At 45.3% G+C, this 20,572-nt stretch overlaps 1 protein-coding gene and 1 pseudogene across 1 annotated transcript; one reads left to right on the top strand and one right to left on the bottom strand.

Moving 5' to 3' along the window:
- Positions 1-3,483: 3,483 nt before the first annotated feature.
- LOC125519489 (BTB/POZ and MATH domain-containing protein 2-like) lies at positions 3,484-4,548 on the top strand (annotated as a pseudogene).
- Positions 4,549-5,136: 588 nt separating this feature from the next.
- LOC147962410 (uncharacterized) lies at positions 5,137-6,243 on the bottom strand. Its single transcript, XM_087534185.1, has 3 exons — positions 5,929-6,243; positions 5,631-5,791; positions 5,137-5,530 (listed from the first exon to the last, which is right to left on the bottom strand). Exons 1-3 carry the CDS (start codon positions 6,241-6,243, stop codon positions 5,137-5,139), a joined length of 870 nt encoding a protein of 289 aa, XP_087390311.1.
- Positions 6,244-20,572: the final 14,329 nt, after the last annotated feature.

Raw genomic sequence — 20,572 nt, 5'->3', positions numbered from 1 at the left:
GCAACATCATCTCAGACATCTTCCTTGTATTCCTGCAACAAGACCCTTATTGCACAATTTTTTGCAACAAATATCATGTTGCAGAAACATCGCCGTCGCCTCATGCCCTGCACTGTTGATGTTTGCCACCCCCGCCCCCCTCCCCCCTCCCTAACGATCGAGCGATGCTACGTGATTAGCGATGCGAATGCACGTATTCCTCAAATCTATTATACCTAAGAGATTGATCCCCACTATAGGATTTATCTCAACATGCAGAGCATCCACGTCATCGCATGTGCCACATCAGCTGTTCTGTTGCATCGTCATAGTTTTCTGCTGTCGTGGCCCACACAATGAATGAGGAGTCGCTGCCTTCCCTAATTAACTCTCCCACCCATCTCCCACTTAACTCCCCCGTCCATATTCTCGATGCTATTCATCTTCTCTGCATAAATGCATGAGTAACAAATGGAGCGATTCTCCCCTATAAACTTCCATCTTCATCAGAGTTTGTTCTCCCCAGCTTCCGTCCACACCATATCAAGTACTCAGGTAATTAGGTTTCTCCCTTAGCATGCTGGAGATGACGAATTTGAAGTCCTGACGGTCCACGCCCGTCGCCTGCTAGCATGGAGGCTTCTAGAACCAGTCGGTTGTCGATCGAAGACGCCCGCCTCAGTTGCGCAGCCACCGTATGCAGTGTCGCCCTCCTCCTACTTGACAGTTCGGCAACTTTCCGCTCAGCGTCGCCGTTCTCGATTCGCCATGGCCAGTTCATCAAGATCTTCAGCATCTGCCGCTGGCTGGACCTGATACATGTGTGCGTGCTGCGTAGATTGATCCCATCCCTCACGCTGCCATCAATGAATAAAAGTACGTGATGCCATGTAGTACTGATGCTTGGGTATTGTATTGGCAAATCTTGGCGTGCGTGCATATCCTTCTATGCAGGTTTGATTCCCCAACTTAATTATTTAGTGCTCTTTTAGATGGTATAAATTCATTGCATATTTGCTACTGATCTGATTTGCTCTAGCAGGTTGCGTAATCATGTTACTGAATCCCTTCGGGGTAGGCAAGACTACTATTCACTGGAGATAACTTATGCTCCTCCATTCTGTTAGTAGGATTACATCAATTATGCACAGATAGTAGTATCGCGCATCGTTAAAAGGGACCACTGAAGAAATTAGCTTACAAAAATGTGCAACTCTTTTTTGATGATATGACACCCATAATCTTTTTTTTCGCGGGTGAGCATATGTACCATTGGTAAATATTTGTGTGTGCTGAATGTATATCTGCATAATCAAAACATCTTGATGTTTGCAGGATGGCGGGGTCACTGTATTTAATCAATGGGAACTGAAACACTAGCCAATGATCATATTTTTATTACAGAAGATCTTTTGTATTTTTCTACACAGAAATGCATCATTCAATCTAATGAAATTGAATATTCAAATTATGTATATCTTTTTTCTTACTACAATTTCCGTAACAACGTACGGGGTATATTCTAGTTTATATGTACTTGCCCCCCCCCCCCCCCCCCCCCCTCTAACGTTAATTTAGAAAAAGGGAAAAGGCCCGTGTGAAGCCCACAATCGGCCAGGTTGGGCAACCGGCTCATAGTCTCCTGGCCTGGCGTTGCGTTCTCATGTGATTAGCCCGTACCTGGATTAGTACGCAGAAATTAGCCGCCGCCATTCTGTGCCCTCGCCTGCCCGGCCGCCTCTGCTCGCTCTCCCTACCCTGCTGCTGCCGATCCAATTCACACGGTGACGACGCCATGCATCCTTCTTCACTTTCAAATCTTCTGGATCCAACCAATGGGAACTAGCCAAGACCTAAGAATCCAAGGTTTGACACATTAATACATCACACCATGCATCTACTAATCCCCATCGTCATCTTGTATCATTGTTGAATTTATACATCAGACTTTGTTGTTTGCTTGTTTTGGTTGAGTGGTTTGTAATGCTATGATTCTATGAAGAATTCCTATCTTGCACGTGCCCCAAAAATTGTTGTGAACATAATGCAAATTACTCCCTCAGTAAAGAAATACAATAGCGTTTAGATCACTACTTTAGTGAACTAAGCGCTCTTATATTTTAATAGAGAGTTGTATGAGTTCTTATTTGTGATGCAAAATTTTCCTATGTCCAACTTATCCAATATAGCTACCACCATTCTTATTTGTGATGCAAAATCATGCCACCACCATTCTGCAACGACATCGTTGTTGCAGAAACTTGTCTTGAAGGTGATGTTGCAAACAACGATGCAGGGCCAAGCGCAGGGTGAGCGTCAACGTACGGCGCGGTGGTTGTGGCCGATGCCGGAGGTGCTGATAGGACGACGGTGAGGTTGGCGACGCTCCTCGTTGGATCCGTTGAGCCGGTCGGCGGGGAGGCAATCGACGGCGGAGATCCAACATGGTGGTGCTGAGCGACAATGACCTGGAGGCGGCCTACTCAGGCGGGCTCGGCTGTTGGGTCGACATAGGGGTGGCGGAGCTCCATGGTGGCGAAGTGCAAGGGCTGTCTCCCGCGGCAATGAATAGGAGGAGGGGAGGCGTGTGGTGGGGTGATTTCGCTGGCGGTCGTCTAAGACCAGCCGTCGTGGGGCGCTTATCCCTGGCTTTGCCGCGGTTGTGGATTGGACGAGGTAGCGAGTAGGCAGATGGGCTTGGCGTTCTGCAAAATGCCTTGTGTTGCGCTCAGTTGATTGCAACATGACCAATGTTGCAAACAACATGTGCGGTGAGGAAGATGATGTGTGCCGCATGATCAAACACTGATCGAACGGTTGGAAAGGCGGTCCATGTCTCGCTGTTATCAGCCGGCTGAATCTAATTTTCCCTTAGAATATGGACCTGGTAAGTGTCACGCATGTGGCATAAGCACATGACTACTTCGAACTTTTTTATGGCAAGTTTAGTGACGTGGGTATAAAAACTTTAGTTGTCAAACGTGGCAACTTTCATTTCAAATGGCAAGTTTAGTTTTTTTTTAGATGACAACTTTAGTTGTAGAAAACGTCAGCGCCGGGGTGCTTCCTGCTATATATATGACACTTATCATTTGGATAGAATATTTGTGTCGAAGTTGCAACGCACGGACGATACCGAGTCATACTAACAAAAACTAGTCATACTAAAAATACAAATAGAGCGGAGAAGAGATAAGAGAGAGAAAACGGAAAGCAGGGTTAGGAGATGCGTCATGCAAAAGGCAAAAATCCAAACAATACTAAACTAGGTAAACATGCGGTTGTATTGTACTATGAATCTCCAGCGAATAAATGTATATATGGTAAATCCGGGACGTCAACATACTGGGGAAAGAATTTTCTCAGAGGTATAAGCTGGCACGACCAGATATTAAACAGGACATTCCAAATAACTTGACGTTCCAACGGACTGAATTCGGCCACACACGCAATAAATATCCTGAGCTTGCTTTGTATCACGATACACCCGATTCATCGATCATCATGTCCTTCACGGGTAGATCTGCCATCTCCGGCGGCAAGCTCCTCGAGGACAACATCATCACCGCCAGCACAGCCAGCGGGTACCACTTGCTTGTCGTTGACGGCCACTCGCGCATTCGCGGATCCATCGGCTCTTGCTTTTTCATCATCGGCGGTCAGTGTTGGCGCATCTACTGCTGCCCCCACGCTTATGGCGGCCTCGTGACTCTACGACTTTGCCTCGTCGAGGGCACTATAGATCCTGTGAAGGCACATTTCGAGTTCAGCTTCGTTGAAGTTACGGACAAGCAAGAGCGGGCACGTATCCATGGTGGCAGTAAAATATTTGAGTTCCGAGACCGGTGCGACCACCATAAAAAGGTCATCAAAACAGAGTTCTTGGAGAAATTCATCAGGGACGAGAGTTTCACCATTGGGTGCGACGTCATGGTCCTTGACGAGGATGTCCTCCCCATTGAAATTTCTTCCTTGATCCCGGTGCCACCGCCCGACATGCAGCAGAACTTTATGAACCTTCTCCTGGCTGGTGTGGGCACGGACGTCATGTTTGAGGTGGGCGGCGAGACGTTCAACGCCCACAAGTGCATCCTCGCGGCCCGCTCTACTTTCTTCAGGACATTCCTCTTCGGCCCCATGAAAGAAGGCATGTCGTCCACGGCCACCATCGTGCGGATAGACGACATGCACGCTGTGGTATTCAACATGATGTTGTGGTTCATCTACGGTGACTCACTGCCAGCTCCTCCGGTGGATGAGAACGAGAGCGTTCTTCTGCAACACCTGCTCATCGCAGCGGATCGGTAGGACCGCCGGCGGCTGAGGGCGATGTGTGAGAAGAAGCTATGCGAGTGCATCGACATTGGATCGGCAGCAACCATCCTGACACTCGCTGACCAGCACAGCTGTGACGGGCTGAAGAATGGGTGCTACCGTTTCCTCCAGTATCCGGCCAACATGAGGGCATTCGTAGAGACACAAGAGTTTGATCATCTGAAGAGGAGCTGCCCGCATCTTATGAAGGAAATTCCCATTAGCATGCTTCCCTCGCCTAGCCTAATTCAGTAGCCCTTCTTAAGAAATTTATTGTTGGAAAGTTAGGCAATTTCATGATTAATTCATTGGCTCATGACTAGCTCTTCTCTATTTTGGTATCTTCTATCCTTACATATGCATGATTGCATTTTACAATACCCACACGGTGCAGGTTGATCAAATCGGTTTCTTCAATGAAATGACCCATCAGTGATATATCCTCGGATAGTATGCTTCCAGGGCATTTTACTACACGCACGGATGAATTATATGGAATTTAATTTACAAGTTGAGATGGCAATTAGGGGGGGGTGATTAGTTGGAGGGTTAGATCCATAAGTTTTCATCCGTAGGAAAATTCCCAGTAGGGAGTTGGAATTTTTTTTCTTTTGCGAATTAAACACTTCCATTACTTAAGCAAGGTCATTCAAGTCTTGTTGACACAAAACGTCAACATCTTCAGGAGCGCACCGAAGCCACACAGCAGTTTTGGGCAACGAGCGGCCCATTTGAGCAAGTGCATTACTAGGCTTATTCTGGTCTCTCCGGACGACTCGTATTTCATGCTGACGACCAGCAAGAAGCTGTCTTGTTTCTCCCACCATAGCTGCTACAGGTGACCTATTGCCCGTAGGCGCTGATCATGCGCGCCGCCGTCGTGCAGTCCGTCTCGACGATAAGACTTTCAGTGCTCCATTCAAGAGCCAGGGCCACTCCCTCCATGCATGCCGCTACCTCGGCCTCGAGAGCACTCGAACATCTCTGAATGAACCTGCACGACGCAAAAATGATGGCACCATGATGGTCGCGCAAAATCATTCCTGCGCCTCCTGTACCTTCCTCTTCCTTCCATGAGCCATCAACATTTAGCTTCGCCCACCCCAATGGCGGTTTTATCCAGCGTTCCGGCGCTAGCGTGCAGGTCGTCGTGAGAGCTTTTGTTTTTCCTTTCTCCCTCCATCCACCGTAGGAGATGGCTGTCTTCCCCTTAACAACATCAGCTGTGGGGGTGTTGCTGAATATTGAGCAGTGTTTCAATGTATCCAGAGAGGAACCTGCAAGATGCATCAACGGGAGGCGCCGGCTTCTCATGATAGACTTCATTTCTAACGTACCAGTTCCGCCACAGGGTCATTATAATTGGTAGGCGTTCAGCATCGGTACACCCATCCAGCAGATGAATAATCCATTCTGAGCCTGTGTTGGCGATGGAATCCACCTTTGGCATGCTCCATGTGCTCGCCATCGCCATCATAATCGCCGCACCAAGGGACACCTGCATAAGGCATGGAATGTGTCCACCCGCTCCATTCCACATAAAACACAAATATTAGAGACCTCGAGCTTTCGCTTAAGCTTATTTTCAAGAGTGGACAGCGAGTTCGTTGTAACACGCCATGCAAATACTCGTACCTTCGGGGGAGCAGGGCACCCCCACACTGCCTTCAAGACGGCACGAGTGCCGTCCGGTGCCCTGCTCGTGGAGCACATGGCGGTGCTGGTTCGCCCTTCCAGGGCAAGGTTGTACGCGCCACGTACAGTGAAGATGCCGCGGGTGTCAGGGGCCCAAGCTAGGACGTCATCCAGTCTTTGCGGGCTGGTTTTGATCGACAAGATGCATTCCACATCCGGGGTGGTGAAGAATTGTTGAAGGAGACCTACCCGCCATCGACCGTTGTCCTCGAGGAGTTCTGACACTCGCCGGAGCCGGCATGTGCCACACGCCATGATTGGCCTATAGGACGTGGGCCGCGAGATCCAGGGTCCCGCCATATGCGGATACTCGCACCGTTGCCCACTCGCCACACAAGCCCCTGCTTAAGCAACTCGAGGCCATGTTGGGTCGCGTGCCATGTTGGGGACGCATTGCCTGAAAAAACCGTATCCTCAAGGGACCCGTTAGGATAATATTTTGCTTTCAATACCTGAGAGCATAAGGAATCCGGTTTGGTGAGTAGCCGCCAGGCTTGACGAGCAAGCAAGGCCTGGTTGAAGATGCGGAAGTCACGGAAGCCAAGTCCCCCCTTGGCCTTTGGTTCAATTATTTTCTCCCATGCTCGCCAATGCGTCTTTCGCTGCGCATGCTTTGAACCCCACCAAAAGTTCCTCACTAAGCGTGTGAGGTCCTCGCAAACCGAGCACGGCAATTTAAACACTCCCAAAATATAAGTAGGAATTGCCTGCAGGACGGATTTTATCAAAGTCTCCTTCCCTGCCTGCGAGAGAGTGTCACCCCATGCCATTTTTCTTTTGGTCAAACTCGCCTGCAACATCTGGAATTTCCCCTTGTGCATACGACCATCTGGTGTTGGCAATCCAAGGTACTTCCCTTCAAACTCGGATTTTTGTACCTGCAATTCCTGTCTGACCACCGCCTGCATCACCAAGGGGCAACTATCACCAAACTGAATAGAGCACTTTTGTGGGTTTATGAGCTGGCCCGTGGCCCTCGCGTATCTATGTATAACATTCTTCACATAAATAGCCTGGTTGGCATTAGCTTTGAAGAATAGAAGGGTATCATCGACGAACAATAGATGTGATATTCCTGGTGCACGGCTACATATTTTGATTGGTTGGAAAGCTTGCGTCTCCATGATACGTCTCCAACGTATCTATAATTTTTGATTGCTCCATGCTATATTATCTACTGTTTTGGACTATATTGGGCTTTGTTTTCCATTTTTATATTATTTTTGGGACTAACCTATTAACCGGAGGCCCAGCCCAGAATTGTTGTTTTTTGCCTATTTCAGTGTTTCGAAGAAACGGAATATCAAACGGAGTCCAAACGGAATAAAATCTTCGGGAACGTGATTTTCTCACCGAACGTGATCCAGGAGACTTGGACCCTACTGCAAGGAAGCAAAGAGGTGCTCACGAGGGTAGGGGGCGCCCCGCCCCCTAGGGCACGCCCCCCTGCCTCGTGGGACCCTTGGTGCTCCACCGACGTACTCCTTCCTCCTATATATACCCACGTACCCCAAACGATCAAAACAGGAGCCAAAAACCTAATTCCACCGCCGCAACTTTCTGTATCCATGAGATCCCATCTTGGGGCCTGTTCCAGAGCTCCGCCGGAGAGGGCCGTCATCACGGAGGGCTTCTACATCATCATAGCCTCTCCGATGAAGTGTGAGTAGTTTACCTCAGACCTTCGGGTCCATAGTTAGTAGCTAGATGGCTTCTTCTCTCTTTTTTGATCTCAATACAATGTTCACCCCCTCTCTCGTGGAGATCTATTCGATGTAATCTTCTTCTTTTGCGGTGTGTTTGTTGAGACCGATGAATTGTGGGTTTATGATCAAGTCTATCTATGAACAATATTTGAATCTTCTCTGAATTCTTTTATGTATGATTGGTTATCTTTGCAAGTCTCTTCGAATTATCCGTTTGGTTTGGCCAACTAGATTGGTAGTTCTTGCCATGGGAGAAGTGCTTAGCTTTGGGTTCGATCTTGCGGTGTTCTTTCCCAGTGACAGAAGGGGCAGCAAGACACGTATTGTATCATTGCCATCGAGGATAACAAGATGGGGTTTATTTCATATTGCATGAATTTATCTCTCTACATCATGTCATCTTGCTTAAAGCGTTACTCTGTTTTTAACTTAATACTCTAAATGCATGCTGGATAGCGGTCGATCAGTGGAGTAATAGTAGTAGATGCAGAATCGTTTCGATCTACTTGTCACGGACGTGATGCCTATATACATGATCATGCCTAGATATTCTCATAACTATGCTCAATTCTGTCAATTGCTCAACAGTAATTTGTTCACGCACCGTAGAAAACTTATGCTCTCGAGAGAAGCCACTAGTGAAACATATGGCCCCCGGGTCTATTCTCATCATATCAATCTCTATCACTTTTATATTGTTTTGCCATTTACTTTGCTTTTACTTTTTTACTTTGCATCTTTATATCAAAAAAACTAAAAATATTCTATCTATCAGATCTCACTCTCGTAAGTGACCGTGAAGGGCTTGACAACCCCTAATCGCGTTGGTTGCGGGTAGCTATCGCTTTGTGCAGGTACGAGGGACTTGAGCGTGGGCTCCTACTGGATTGATACCTTGGTTCTCAAAAACTGAGGGAAATACTTACACTACTCTGCTGCATCATCCCTTCCTCTTCGGGGAAAACCAACGCAAGCTCAAGACGTAGCAAGAAGGATTTCTGGCGCCGTTGCCGGGGAGGTTCGCGCAAGTCAAGATTTGACTCCCGACAACGAGCCATTTCTGGCGCTGTTGCCGGGGAGTCTACGCAAAAAGTCAACATACCAAGTACCCATCACAATCCCTATCTCTCGCATTACATTATTTGCCATTTAACTCTCGTTTTCCTCTCCCCCCAATTCACCCTTACCGTTTTATTCGCCCTCTCTCTCCCTATCATCCCTCTCTATTTGCCTCTTTTTGCTCATTTGCTTTTGTTTGCTCGTGTGTTAGATTGCTTGCTTGTCGCGATGGCTCAACCAAGATTTGGTGATCTTCACCTTAAAAGGTTAGAGGAGATCGAAAACAACGTTAGGAAGTTTATGGTTTTGCAATTTGAGCATAATAATTTCTTTAGAAACGAGCTTAAGGAACAAAAAAGCTTTATGAGTTATATGAATAAAGAGCTTGATGATATGTCTAAAGAATTTGAGGGTATAAGATCCCAAATTGCTTGTCTAGAAAAGATGACTGCTGAAATTTCGGACATGCAAGCCACCTTAGTCAATAAGATGGCCGCTAAACCGAATACTTTTGAAAATCAAGATGAAGATCTAAAAGTTATTGATGTGTCCCCTATCAAATCTTTGTTTTGCAATATGAATCTTGATGAAACTGAATATGATCTTCCTTTACCTAGAATGCGTTCGAAAAATTCAGAGTATTTAGATCTTTATGATGAAATTGATGAAAGTGGGATTGAAAGAAATAAAAATTTAGATGTTGCTAAACCCACTATATTGGATTTTAAGGAATTTAATTATGAAAGTTGCTCTTTGATTGATTGTATTTCCTTGTTGCAATCCGTGCTAAATTCTCCGCATGCTTATAGTCAGAAGAAAGCCTTCACCGAACATATTGTTGATGCCTTGATGCAATCTTATGAAGAAAAACTTGAGTTGAAAGTCTCTATCCCTAGAAAACTCTATGATGAGTGGGAACCAACTATCAAAATTAAAATTAAAGATCATGAGTTTTATGCTTTGTGTGATTTGGGTGCTAGTGTCTCCACTATCCCCAAAACATTATGTGATTTGCTAGATTTCCGCGATCTTGATGATTGCTCTCTAAACTTGCATCTAGCGGATTTCACTATTAAGAAACCTATGGAAAGAATTAATGATGTTCTTATTGTTGCAAATAGGAATTATGTGCCCGTAGATTTCATTGTTCTTGATATAGATTGCAATCCTTCTTGCCCTATTATTCTTGGTAGATCTTTCCTTAGAACGGTTGGTGCGATTATTGATATGAAGGAAGGGAATATTAGATTCCAATTTCCATTAAAAAAGGGCATGGAACACTTTCCAAGAAAGAGAATAAAATTGCCATATGAAACCATCATGAGAGCCACTTATGGATTGCCTTCCAAAGATGGCAATACCTAGATCTATTCTTGCTCGTTATGCCTAGCTAGGGGCTTTAAACGACAGCGCTTGTTGGGAGGCAACCCAATTTTATTTTTGTTCCTTGCTTTTTGCTCCTGTTTAGTAATAAATAAATTATTTATCCTCTGTTTTTGTTGTGTTTTTTGTGTTTAATTAGTGTTTGTGCCAAGTAGAACCGTTGGGAAGACTTGGGGAAAGTCTTATTGAACTTGCTGTAAAAAACAGAATCTTTAGCGCTCACGAGAACTGCTGTCATTTTTATTTGAAGAGTGCTATTTAGTTAATTCTTTTTGCATATGATTAATAGATAAATTCCTCATGTCCCGCAATTTATTTTAGAATTTTTGGGGTTCCATATCTTGTGCTAGCTACATATTACTACAGATTGTTCTGTTTTTGACAGATTCTGTTTTTCGTGTGTTGTTTGCTTATTTTGATGAATCTATGGCTAGTAAAATAGTTTATAATCCATAGAGAAGTTGGAATACAGTAGGTTTAACACCAATACAAATAAAGATGAGTTCATTACATTACCTTGAAGTGGTCTTTTGTTTTCTTTCGCTAACGGAGCTCACGAGTTTCTATTTTGAGTTTTGTGTTGTGAAGTTTTCAAGTTTTGGGTGAGTTCTTTTGATGGATTATGGGACAAGGAGTGGCAAGAGCCTAAGCTTGGGGATGCCCATGGCACCCCCAAGATAATCCAAGGACACCAAAAAGTCAAAGCTTGGGGATGCCCCGGAAGGCATCCCCTCTTTCGTCCACTTCCATCGGTAATTTACTTGAAGCTATATTTTTATTCACCAACATGATATGTGTTTTACTTGGAGCGTCTTGTATTATTTGTGTCTTTGTTTATTAGTATGCCACAATCATCCTTTATGTACACACCTTTTGAGAGAGTCATCTATGAATTAAATTTTGATAGAATACTCTATGTGCTTCACTTATATCTTTTGAGCTATGTAGTTTTGCTCTATGTGCATCGCTTATATCTTTTGAGCGTTATAATTTTGCTCTATGTGCTTCACTTAGATCTTTTAGAGCACGGTGGTGGTTTGTTTTAAAGAAACTATTGATCTCTCATGCTTCACTTAAATTATTTTGAGTGTCTTAATAGCATGGTAATTTGCTTAATATAAATATACTTGGTGTTCAAGATATGTGAAATTTTCTTTTGAGTGCGTTGAATACTAAGAGAAGATTGAAGCATGATAATTGTTTTGAGATATGGAGGTGTAATATTAGAGTTATGCTAGTCTAGTAGTTGTGAATTTAAAGAATACTTGTGTTAAAGTTTGTGGTTCCTGTAGCATGCACGTATGGTGAACCGTTATGTGATGAAGTCGGAGCATAATTTATTTATTGATTGTTTTCCTTATGAGTGGCGGTCGGGGACGAGCGATGGTCTTTCCCTACCAATCTATCCCCCTAGGAGCATGCGCGTAATACTTTGCTTTGATAACTTCTAGATTTTTGCAATAAGTATATGAGTTCTTTATAACTAATGTTGAGTCCATGGATTATATGCACTTTTTCCCATCCTTCCACCATTGCTAGCCTCTCTAATATCGCGCACCTTTCGCCGGTATCATACACCCACCATATACCTTCCTCAAAACAGCCACCATACCTACCTATCATGGCATTTCCATAGCCATTCCAAGATATATTGCCATGCAACTTTCCACCGTTCCGTTTATTATGACACGCTCCATCATTGTCATATAGCTAGCATGATCATGTAGTTGACATCATATTTGTGGCAAATCCACCATTCATATTCTTTCATACATGTCACTCTTGATTCATTGCATATCCCGGTACACCGCCGGAGGCATTCATATAGAGTCATATTTGTTCTAAGTATCGAGTTGTAATTGTTGAGTTGTAAGAAAAATAAAAGTGTGATGATCATCATTTTCTAGAGCATTGTCCCAAGTGAGGAAAGGATGATGGAGACTATGATTCCCCCATAAGTCGGGATGAGACTCCAGACGAAAAAAAGAGGCCATAAAAAAAGAAAATGCCCAAATAAAAAAAATGAGAGAAAAAGAGAGAAGGGACAATGTTACTATCCTTTTACCACACTTGTGCTTCAAAGTAGCACCATGATCTTCATGATAAAGAGTCTCTTGTTATGTCACTTTCATATACTAGTGGGAATTTCATTATAGAACTTGGCTTGTATATTCCAATGATGGGCTTCCTCAAATTGCCCTAGGTCTTCGTGAGCAAGCGAGTTGGATGCACACCCACTTAGTTTCTTTTGATGAGCTTTCATATACTTATAGCTCTAGTGCATCCGTTGCATGGCAATCCCTACTCACTCACATTGATATCTATAGATGGGCATCTCCATAGCCCATTGATACGCCTAGTTGATGTGAGACTATCTTCCCCTCTTTTTGTCTTCTCCACAACCACCCTTCTATTCCACATAGTGCTATGTCCATGGCTCACGCTCATGTATTGCGTGAAGATTGAAAAAGTTTTGAAAAAGTTAGAGTATGAAACAATTGCTTGGCTTGTCATCGGGGTTGTGCATGATTTGAATACTTTGTGTGGTGAAGATAGAGCATAGCCAGACTATATGATTTTGTTGAGAAGACATAATTAGTTTATTAGTATGCTTGAAGTGTTATTATTCTTTATGTCAATATGAACCTTTGTCTTGAATATTTCTAATCTGAATATCCATACCATAATTAAGAAATTTTGCATTGAAATTATGCCAAGTAGCACTCCGCATCAAAAATTCTCTTTTTATCAATAATTTTTGATTGCTCCATGCTATATTATCTACTGTTTTGGACTATATTGAGCTTTATTTTCCACTTTTATATTATTTTTGGGACTAACCTATTAACCGGAGGCACAGCCCAGAATTGCTGCTTTTTGCCTATTTCAGTGTTTCAAAGAAACGGAATATCAAACGGAGTCCAAACGGAATAAAATCTTCGGGAACGTGATTTTCTCACCGAACATGATCCAGGAGACTTGGACCCTACTGCAAGGAAGCAAAGAGGTGCTCACGAGGGTAGGGGGCGCCCCCCTCCTAGGGCGCGCCCCCTGCCTCGTGGGACCCTCGGTGCTCCGCCGACGTACTCCTTCCTCCTATATATACCCACGTACCCCCAAACGATCAGAACAGGAGCCAAAAACCTAATTTCACCGCCGCAACTTTCTGTATCCACGAGATCCCATCTTGGGGCCTGTTCCGGAGCTCCGCCGGAGAGGGCCGTCATCACCGAGGGCTTCTACATCATCATAGCCTCTCCGATGAAGTGTGAGTAATTTACCTCAGACCTTCGGATCCATAGTTAGTAGCTAGATGGCTTCTTCTCCCTTTTTGGATCTCAATACAATGTTCTCCCCCTCTCTCGTAGAGATCTATTCGATGTAATCTTCTTCTTTTGCGGTGTGTTTGTTGAGACCGATGAATTGTGGGTTTATGATCAAGTCTATCTATGAACAATATTTGAATCTTCTCTGAATTCTTTTATATATGATTGGTTATCTTTGCAAGTCTCTTCGAATTATCCGTTTGGTTTGGCCAACTAGATTGGTAGTTCTTGCCATGGGAGAAGTGCTTAGCTTTGGGTTCGATCTTGCGGTGTTCTTTCCCAGTGACAGAAGGGGCAGCAAGACACGTATTGTATCGTTGCCATCGAGGATAACAAGATGGGGTTTATTTCATATTGCATGAATTTATCTCTCTACATCATGTCATGTTGCTTAAAGCGTTACTCTGTTTTTAACTTAATACTCTAGATGCATGCTGGATAGCGGTCGATCAGTGGAGTAATAGTAGTAGATGCAGAATCGTTTCGATCTACCTGTCACGGACATGATGCCTATATACATGATCATGCCTAGATATTCTCATAACTATGCTCAATTCTGTCAACTGCTCAACAGTAATTTGTTCACCCACCGTAGAAAACTTATGCTCTCGAGAGAAGCCACTAGTGAAACCTATGGCCCCCGGGTCTATTCTCATCATATCAGTCCATCACATTTATATTGTTTTGCCATTTACTTTGCTTTTACTTTTTACTTTGCATCTTTATATCAAAAATACCAAAAATATTCTATCTATCAGATCTCACTCTCGTAAGTGACCGTGAAGGGCTTGACAACCCCTAATCGCGTTGGTTGCGGGTAGCTATCGCTTTGTGCAGGTACGAGGAACTTGAGCGTGTGCTCCTACTGGATTGATACCTTGGTTCTCAAAAACTGAGGGAAATACTTACGCTACTCTGCTGCATCATCCCTTCCTTTTCGGGGAAAACCAATGCAAGCTCAAGACGTAGCACTCCACTCCCTGTCTCAGCAGTGCAGACAATCCATCAGCAATGAATAGGAATAAAAACGGGGAAAGGGGGTCACCTTGCCAAAGCCCTCGCGTCGGTGCAAACGAATCCAAGATGGCTCCATTAAATTTTACTGAATAGCTCACCGAGGTTACACATGTCATTATCCATTGTACCCACTGATGAGAGAAGCCCAACTTTTCCATCGCCTGCTTCAAGAACCCCCAGTCCACCCTCTCATACGCCTTTGAAAGATCCAGCTTGTATGCACAGAAAGTATTGTCCAGATTTTTCTCATGTTGAAGAAACTGCAGACACTCAAAAGCAAGCAGTGCATTATCTGTTATCAGACGCCCCGGCACAAGCGCACTCTGATAAGGTGAGATGATATCATCAAGCAAGGGCCGAAGTCTATTCACCAAGCACTTAGCCACAATTTTATAGATGACATTACATAGACTTATTGGTCTGAAATCAGTTAAGCGGACGGGGTCATCAACTTTGGGATTAATCATGACTTGGTATTGTGTCCGGTTGGTACACAAAACCATTACGCAATGGTACTAGTATTAGGATTCCCATCATTTTTTCATGTCTCTCCCCTCCACATAGGCAAAAGTAACATGTAAGCGAACTAAATACTCATTATTGTACCTGGTCTTGTTACGATTTCCACTTTGACTCCCAAGGACGATGATCCAGTTTAACTAGTTGTGAGATCGAAAGTCTCTTCGGGAGCTGCTACTTCACGTGTCCAGTTGTGTACTGCTCCACTTTTATGGCATCCACTTCCACTTCAAGCGTCATGCGAAGAGATTGCGAAGTCACTACGCTTTTGACAACTTGGCGTTCGATTTTCGTACGAAGCTGTGATCGATGGCTGCAACCCATGGAACGAAAGCGATAGATGGCTGTTAACATGTGTCGTACAGAAATCCGGTAGAAAGTATCGTAAGCGGTGCTCAATAGATCGACCACAAGGGCATGCAGCAAGATCACATGTTGAAATCACACAGATGCGGCCTATATCTATAGGAATTTGGGTTCCGATTTCGCAAAAAAAGGAGTTTGGCATCCAGCTGAGAAATGCAGAAGCAGAAGCTCTCGAAGTTTCATATGAAAATCGAACGCCAAGTCGGCTCCACATCTTCTTATTAGCACGGTTTCGACAACTTGGCATTCGATTTTCGTACGAAGCTATGATTATAAGTAAAGTATACTTGTGATCTTGCTGCAGAACAAGGCTCTAAAATATGGGGGAAAACACTTAACTAAACATCTAGTATAAGTAAAGTATCCTATCACTACTACAAATAATACATAGAACAGGTATAATGGCAATTATATTATTTTATTACTCATGAATTAATCGATCCAGCATCATCTTACTAGCACGGTGCCACCTTCTAACATGCACAAAAACCTTCTGCTGTCCGGGGAGGACATCAACATGGTGTTACGAGTTGGTGGCGATATGTTTGCCACCACCGTTGCATCTTGCTATCCCGCTCTATCGTGTATAGGGCATTGCGCTCTTCGGCCCCATTAAGGAAGGCATGATGACGGTCAAACGGTGGTAGATGTAGATGATGGGTTCAAGGTGATGCTTGGGTTCATCTACCATGGCTTGCTACCAGTAGAGCCAGCGGATGAGGAAGAGTGTGTATTTCTACAACAGCTACTCATTATGGCGGACAGGTACGACCTTCGCAGATTGAGATTAACATGCGAGAAGAAGTCGAACGAGCATATCGATGTGAGCATGGCGACCACCATCTTGGCACTTGATGAACGTATGTTTGCGGCTAGCTGAAAAAGTTGCGCAACGTTCTCTTATGTCTGGGCAACCTGAGGGTGGTGGTCTGACAGACGGCTTTGATCATCTAAACTAGAGGTGCCCTCTATTACGAAGGGTGCAATTATTTGGGTGACCCTGCCTAAGTAGTTCGTCATGATTGTCGGGGGGAGTGATTTCACTCTATAATTGTGCCACACCATATTTTAGGTCGTATTCACCCAACTTAGGTTGCATTCCCCCATGCGCGATACTAGGCCCCACTCTTGGGTGACCACTTCACTAGACGTGTCACCCTACTTTCCGTAAAGGCAGTTGTGCATCTATCAATTTGGAGGACTCAATGTCGTATGACACAAGAAAAGATGAGAAGGAAAGACAGTGCCGGTGACCTTTGCCCCTATATAAAGGAAAGACAATGCCAGTAACCTATAGCCGTTCTTTGATATATTATATGTTTTTTTGACATTGTATGCAAAAGTTATAGCCGTTTTACATTTTCCCTACACTTTTTGCAAAACATAACTACATCTCGAAGGATTTTAACTTTTAAAGTTTTTATCATTTTCTTTTGCTTTTTACAAAACTGAAAAGGCGATACACCGGGGGGGGGGGGGGGGGTGTGGTAGGATTTGAAAATTGCACCATTAGTACCGGTTCGTGGCACGAACCGGTACTAAAGGTCAACCTTTTAGTACCGGTTCGTGCCACGAACCGGTACTAATGGGCATCGCACCCTTTAGCCCGGTTCGTGGCACCAACCGGGACTAAAGGTCCCATTTAAATCGGGAGTAATGCCTGTACGGTGCCCTAGCCGCTCGAATCGGGACTAATGCTCACATTAGTCCCGGTTCGTAATGCAACCGGTACTAATGCTCTTTTCTGGCCGAACCAAAGCCCTGTTTTCTACTAGTGATATTCTTTGGCTCCCCTTGTGTCGAATCAATAAATTTGGGTTGAATACTCTACCCTCGAAAACTGTTGTGATCCCCTATACTTGTGGGTTATCAGGTGCGACGGTGGAGGTGGGGATTGAGGGAGGGAGCAGGTACGTGATCGGGAGGAGCGGTGGAGCGCTGGTTCGTTCGGACCGGTATTTTTAATGCGTGCGTGGGGGTGTGGTGGTGCGAGGGATGAAAAAAACCGACAAAAGAAAGTCGACGAAAAAAACTCGAACGAAAATGGTGGGACGAAAATAAATCCGGAACGGACACTACCAACAGAGACATTAGGAGTAGAGATACTCTGAGCTTTTTCCTAGTAGTGGTGAGAATATGTGGACCCAGTAGGTTGTATGGATTGTGTACGTATACTCTCTTCATCTGTACCACACACATTATACAAAAGTGGAATGATGATCATACACAGGAATATAGCACGAATCACCTGTTAGAATCAAACGACGCTGGCTTGCCTGATAGAAACCGGCGCGGGCCGCTAGAAAAATCATGTTCTGAATATAACATAAATTGCGAACTAATCTATGATTGGATGGTTAGATAGACAGTGGTATTCCCAGTCCACCAAGGTTTAAGTCTTGGTGCTCGTATTTATACTGAATTTATTTCGGGAATTCCAGCGATAAGTGTTCAATGAGAGAAGACGTTCCCGTCGACTAGAAGACGCCTATGGTAACTTAGTAAAATCTCAAGATGATATTGTAGAATTGATTGTGTGCATCGATAATTTCTCATTGATCATGCACTAGGCACATATATAGGTACAAGGGCTACGAGATCTCAACCGTATCCGCTATACAGGGAAAGGATCGGGAGATATCGCTAAGCTAGGAAGTAAATACAAGAGATCCTAGCCGCCAGATATACATGCTGCGTAGTCGCTTGACTACACAGGATTTTCGTACCTAGTTGACCACAGGTCTGCATACGGCAGGCCCGTCTATCCTGTTATTCTCTGCTTACGTAACAATTGGTTGGGCCACTACTGGGCCATAATAGAAGTCCAAAATCCTTTAACAGCGTTGATCCCCAAATTACGTGATCTCCTTCAACCTCCCATACTAACGCATGACCATGGGCAGCCGCCGCGGCGCAGCGTCTTCCCATCCTTCGCCCGGCGCCTCCGATCTTTGGCCTGGACTCTGGACGTGACATGTGAGGCGTCAGGCACGGCCACCTCCGGCCATCCGGCAGCCGCGAGCCCGTGAGCTGCAGACGCATAGTGCGCCAGAATCAATTGATCAATACTGCTGTACTAGTCACCACTCTGTATCCGATCCAACATCAGGACGAGGCCCTCCACTTCTATTTGTAAGTTTTATTTATCTGCCAACGCTGCAGTACTCTTCTTTGTCTTGCATTTTTCTTTTCTCTCACTAGCAATATTAGGTTTCAAGAAAGTTCAAAGAAATAATAATAATAATAATAATAATAGGTTTCAGGAATCAAGAGATTGTTTTATTAAGAATAAGAATGACATATTTCGTTTTTCTTAGCAATAGATTTATTTTGTCAGGTCTTTGGTTTGATAAATGGATAAATTTGTAATGAACTGGCAGTCCATGTCAAATGTTGCAAATTCCACACAACAATCACCTAAAATAGAGAACAGTCTCCTATTGATGCTCACAGCACATCAAAGTATACATAATAGCAAAAAACTACTAGCATAGATATGTTTGTTTGTAATAAAGTATGATGTTTTTTGTTCCTGTTTATGATATATAAAAAAATCATCAGTAAAGCTTGACATCACAAGGTTTTGGTCCTGGCACCGCCACTGCATGCAATGACAACCGTGCTCAACACCCCTCCGCAGTCGAAGCGTCGCCGGAGATGCAAAGACTGGACCGAAAATCCTCGAAAGTTGAGGTAGGCAGTCCCTTCGTCATGACATCGGCGAACTGCTGGTCGGTTGGTACATGCAAGACTCGAACACGACCAAGTGCAACGTGCTCCCGGACAAAATGAATGTCGAGCTCAATATGCTTCGTCCAGCGATGATGAACAGGGTTGGCGGAGAGGTAGACCGCAGACACGTTGTCACAATAGACAATCGTGGCCTTGGGAACCTCACATGGCAACTCCTGAAGCAGCTGTCGTAGCCAAGAGCACTCCGCGACGGTGTTGGCCACTGCCCTGTACTCGGCCTCGGCGCTCGATCGTGAAACCGTGGGTTGTCGTTTAGACGACCACGAGATCAGAGAGGGCTCGAGGTAGACGCAGTAGCCGGAGGTGGAGCGCTGAGTGTCGGGACACCCAGCCCAGTCGGCGTCGGAGTAGGCGACGAGGCTGGTGTCGGGTGATGCCGTCAGGTGAGACCCATAGCCGTGGTGCCCCGTATATACCGAAGAATACATTTCACCAGAGCCCAATGGGTGTCACGAGGAGCATGCATGTGGAGGCACACCTGCTGGACAGCATACTGAATATCCGGACGCGTCAGGATGAGGTACTGGAGAGCACCGACGATGGAGTGATAGAAGGGAGCGTCGGATGCCGGAGATCCCTCGGCGGCGGACACCTTAGCCTTCGTGTCGACAGGCGTGGAAGCAGGCTTGCAGTTAAGCATGCCGGCTCGCTTTAGGAGCTCGGAGGCATACTTCTGCTGATGCAGAAAGAAGCCAGTGGCACGGCGGACGACCTCGATGCCGAGGAAGTAGTGGAGAGCATCCAAGTCCTTGAGGGCGAACTCGGTGCCGAGGCAAGCTGTGATCTGCTGAAGTACCGCTGGCGAGGACGCAGTCAGGATGATGTCGTCGATGTAAAGGAGAAGGTACGCGGTGGCGGCGCCCTGATGATAAACAAACAAGGAGGCATCAGATCGTGTGGAACGGAACCCCTGCTCCTGAAGAAAGGCCGCGATTCGCTGGTACCAGGCCCGGGGGGCCTGCTTCAACCCGTAAAGAGAACGAGACAGCAAGCAGTGGCGGAGCTTCATGGGGGCCAACCTGGGCCATGGCCCCCCAAGCTCACAAGAAACCATGCATATGTTTCTTTGTATTAGGCCTATTTGCCATCAAAAATAAGCTGAAATTTGTTATGTTTGCCCCCCCTTCAGCCCATGCCCCCCCATGATTTGGGCTCAAGCTCCGCCAGTGACAGCAAGCACACGTGGTCCGATAGTCGGTGTCGACGAAACCAGTGGGCTGCTGACAAAACACCTGCTCGTCGAGATGGCCATGCAAGAAAGCATTGGACACGTCGAACTGGTGAACTGGCCAGGCGCGAGAAACAGCAAGTTGGAGGACAACCGAATCGTGCCCGGTTTGACAACCGGGGTGAAGGTGTCAGTGAAGTCCAGACCGGCGCACTGACGGAAACCGCGCACCACCCAACGCGCCTTGTAGCGCTCGAGGGAACTGTCGGGGCGAGTCTCGTGGCGGA

This window comes from Triticum urartu, chromosome 7A (genome assembly GCF_056163025.1).
Source record: "Triticum urartu cultivar PI428250 chromosome 7A, HENAU_Tu73, whole genome shotgun sequence".
NCBI classification, from domain to species: domain Eukaryota; kingdom Viridiplantae; phylum Streptophyta; class Magnoliopsida; order Poales; family Poaceae; genus Triticum; species Triticum urartu.
Note: the sequence above shows the minus strand (reverse complement) of the source record. Positions and strands in the feature narration are given on the sequence as shown.

Excerpts from the sequence above, each read along its gene's own strand:
- LOC147962410 (XM_087534185.1), bottom strand. The coding sequence starts at position 6,243 with ATGGCGTGTGGCACATGCCGGCTCCGGCGAGTGTCAGAACTCCTCGAG. Across the intron at positions 5,792-5,928 it reads GGTGCCCTGCTCCCCCGAAG|GTGTCCCTTGGTGCGGCGAT; the intron begins GTACGAGTATTT and ends TGCCTTATGCAG. Across the intron at positions 5,531-5,630 it reads ATGACCCTGTGGCGGAACTG|CAACACCCCCACAGCTGATG; the intron begins GTACGTTAGAAA and ends CTCAATATTCAG.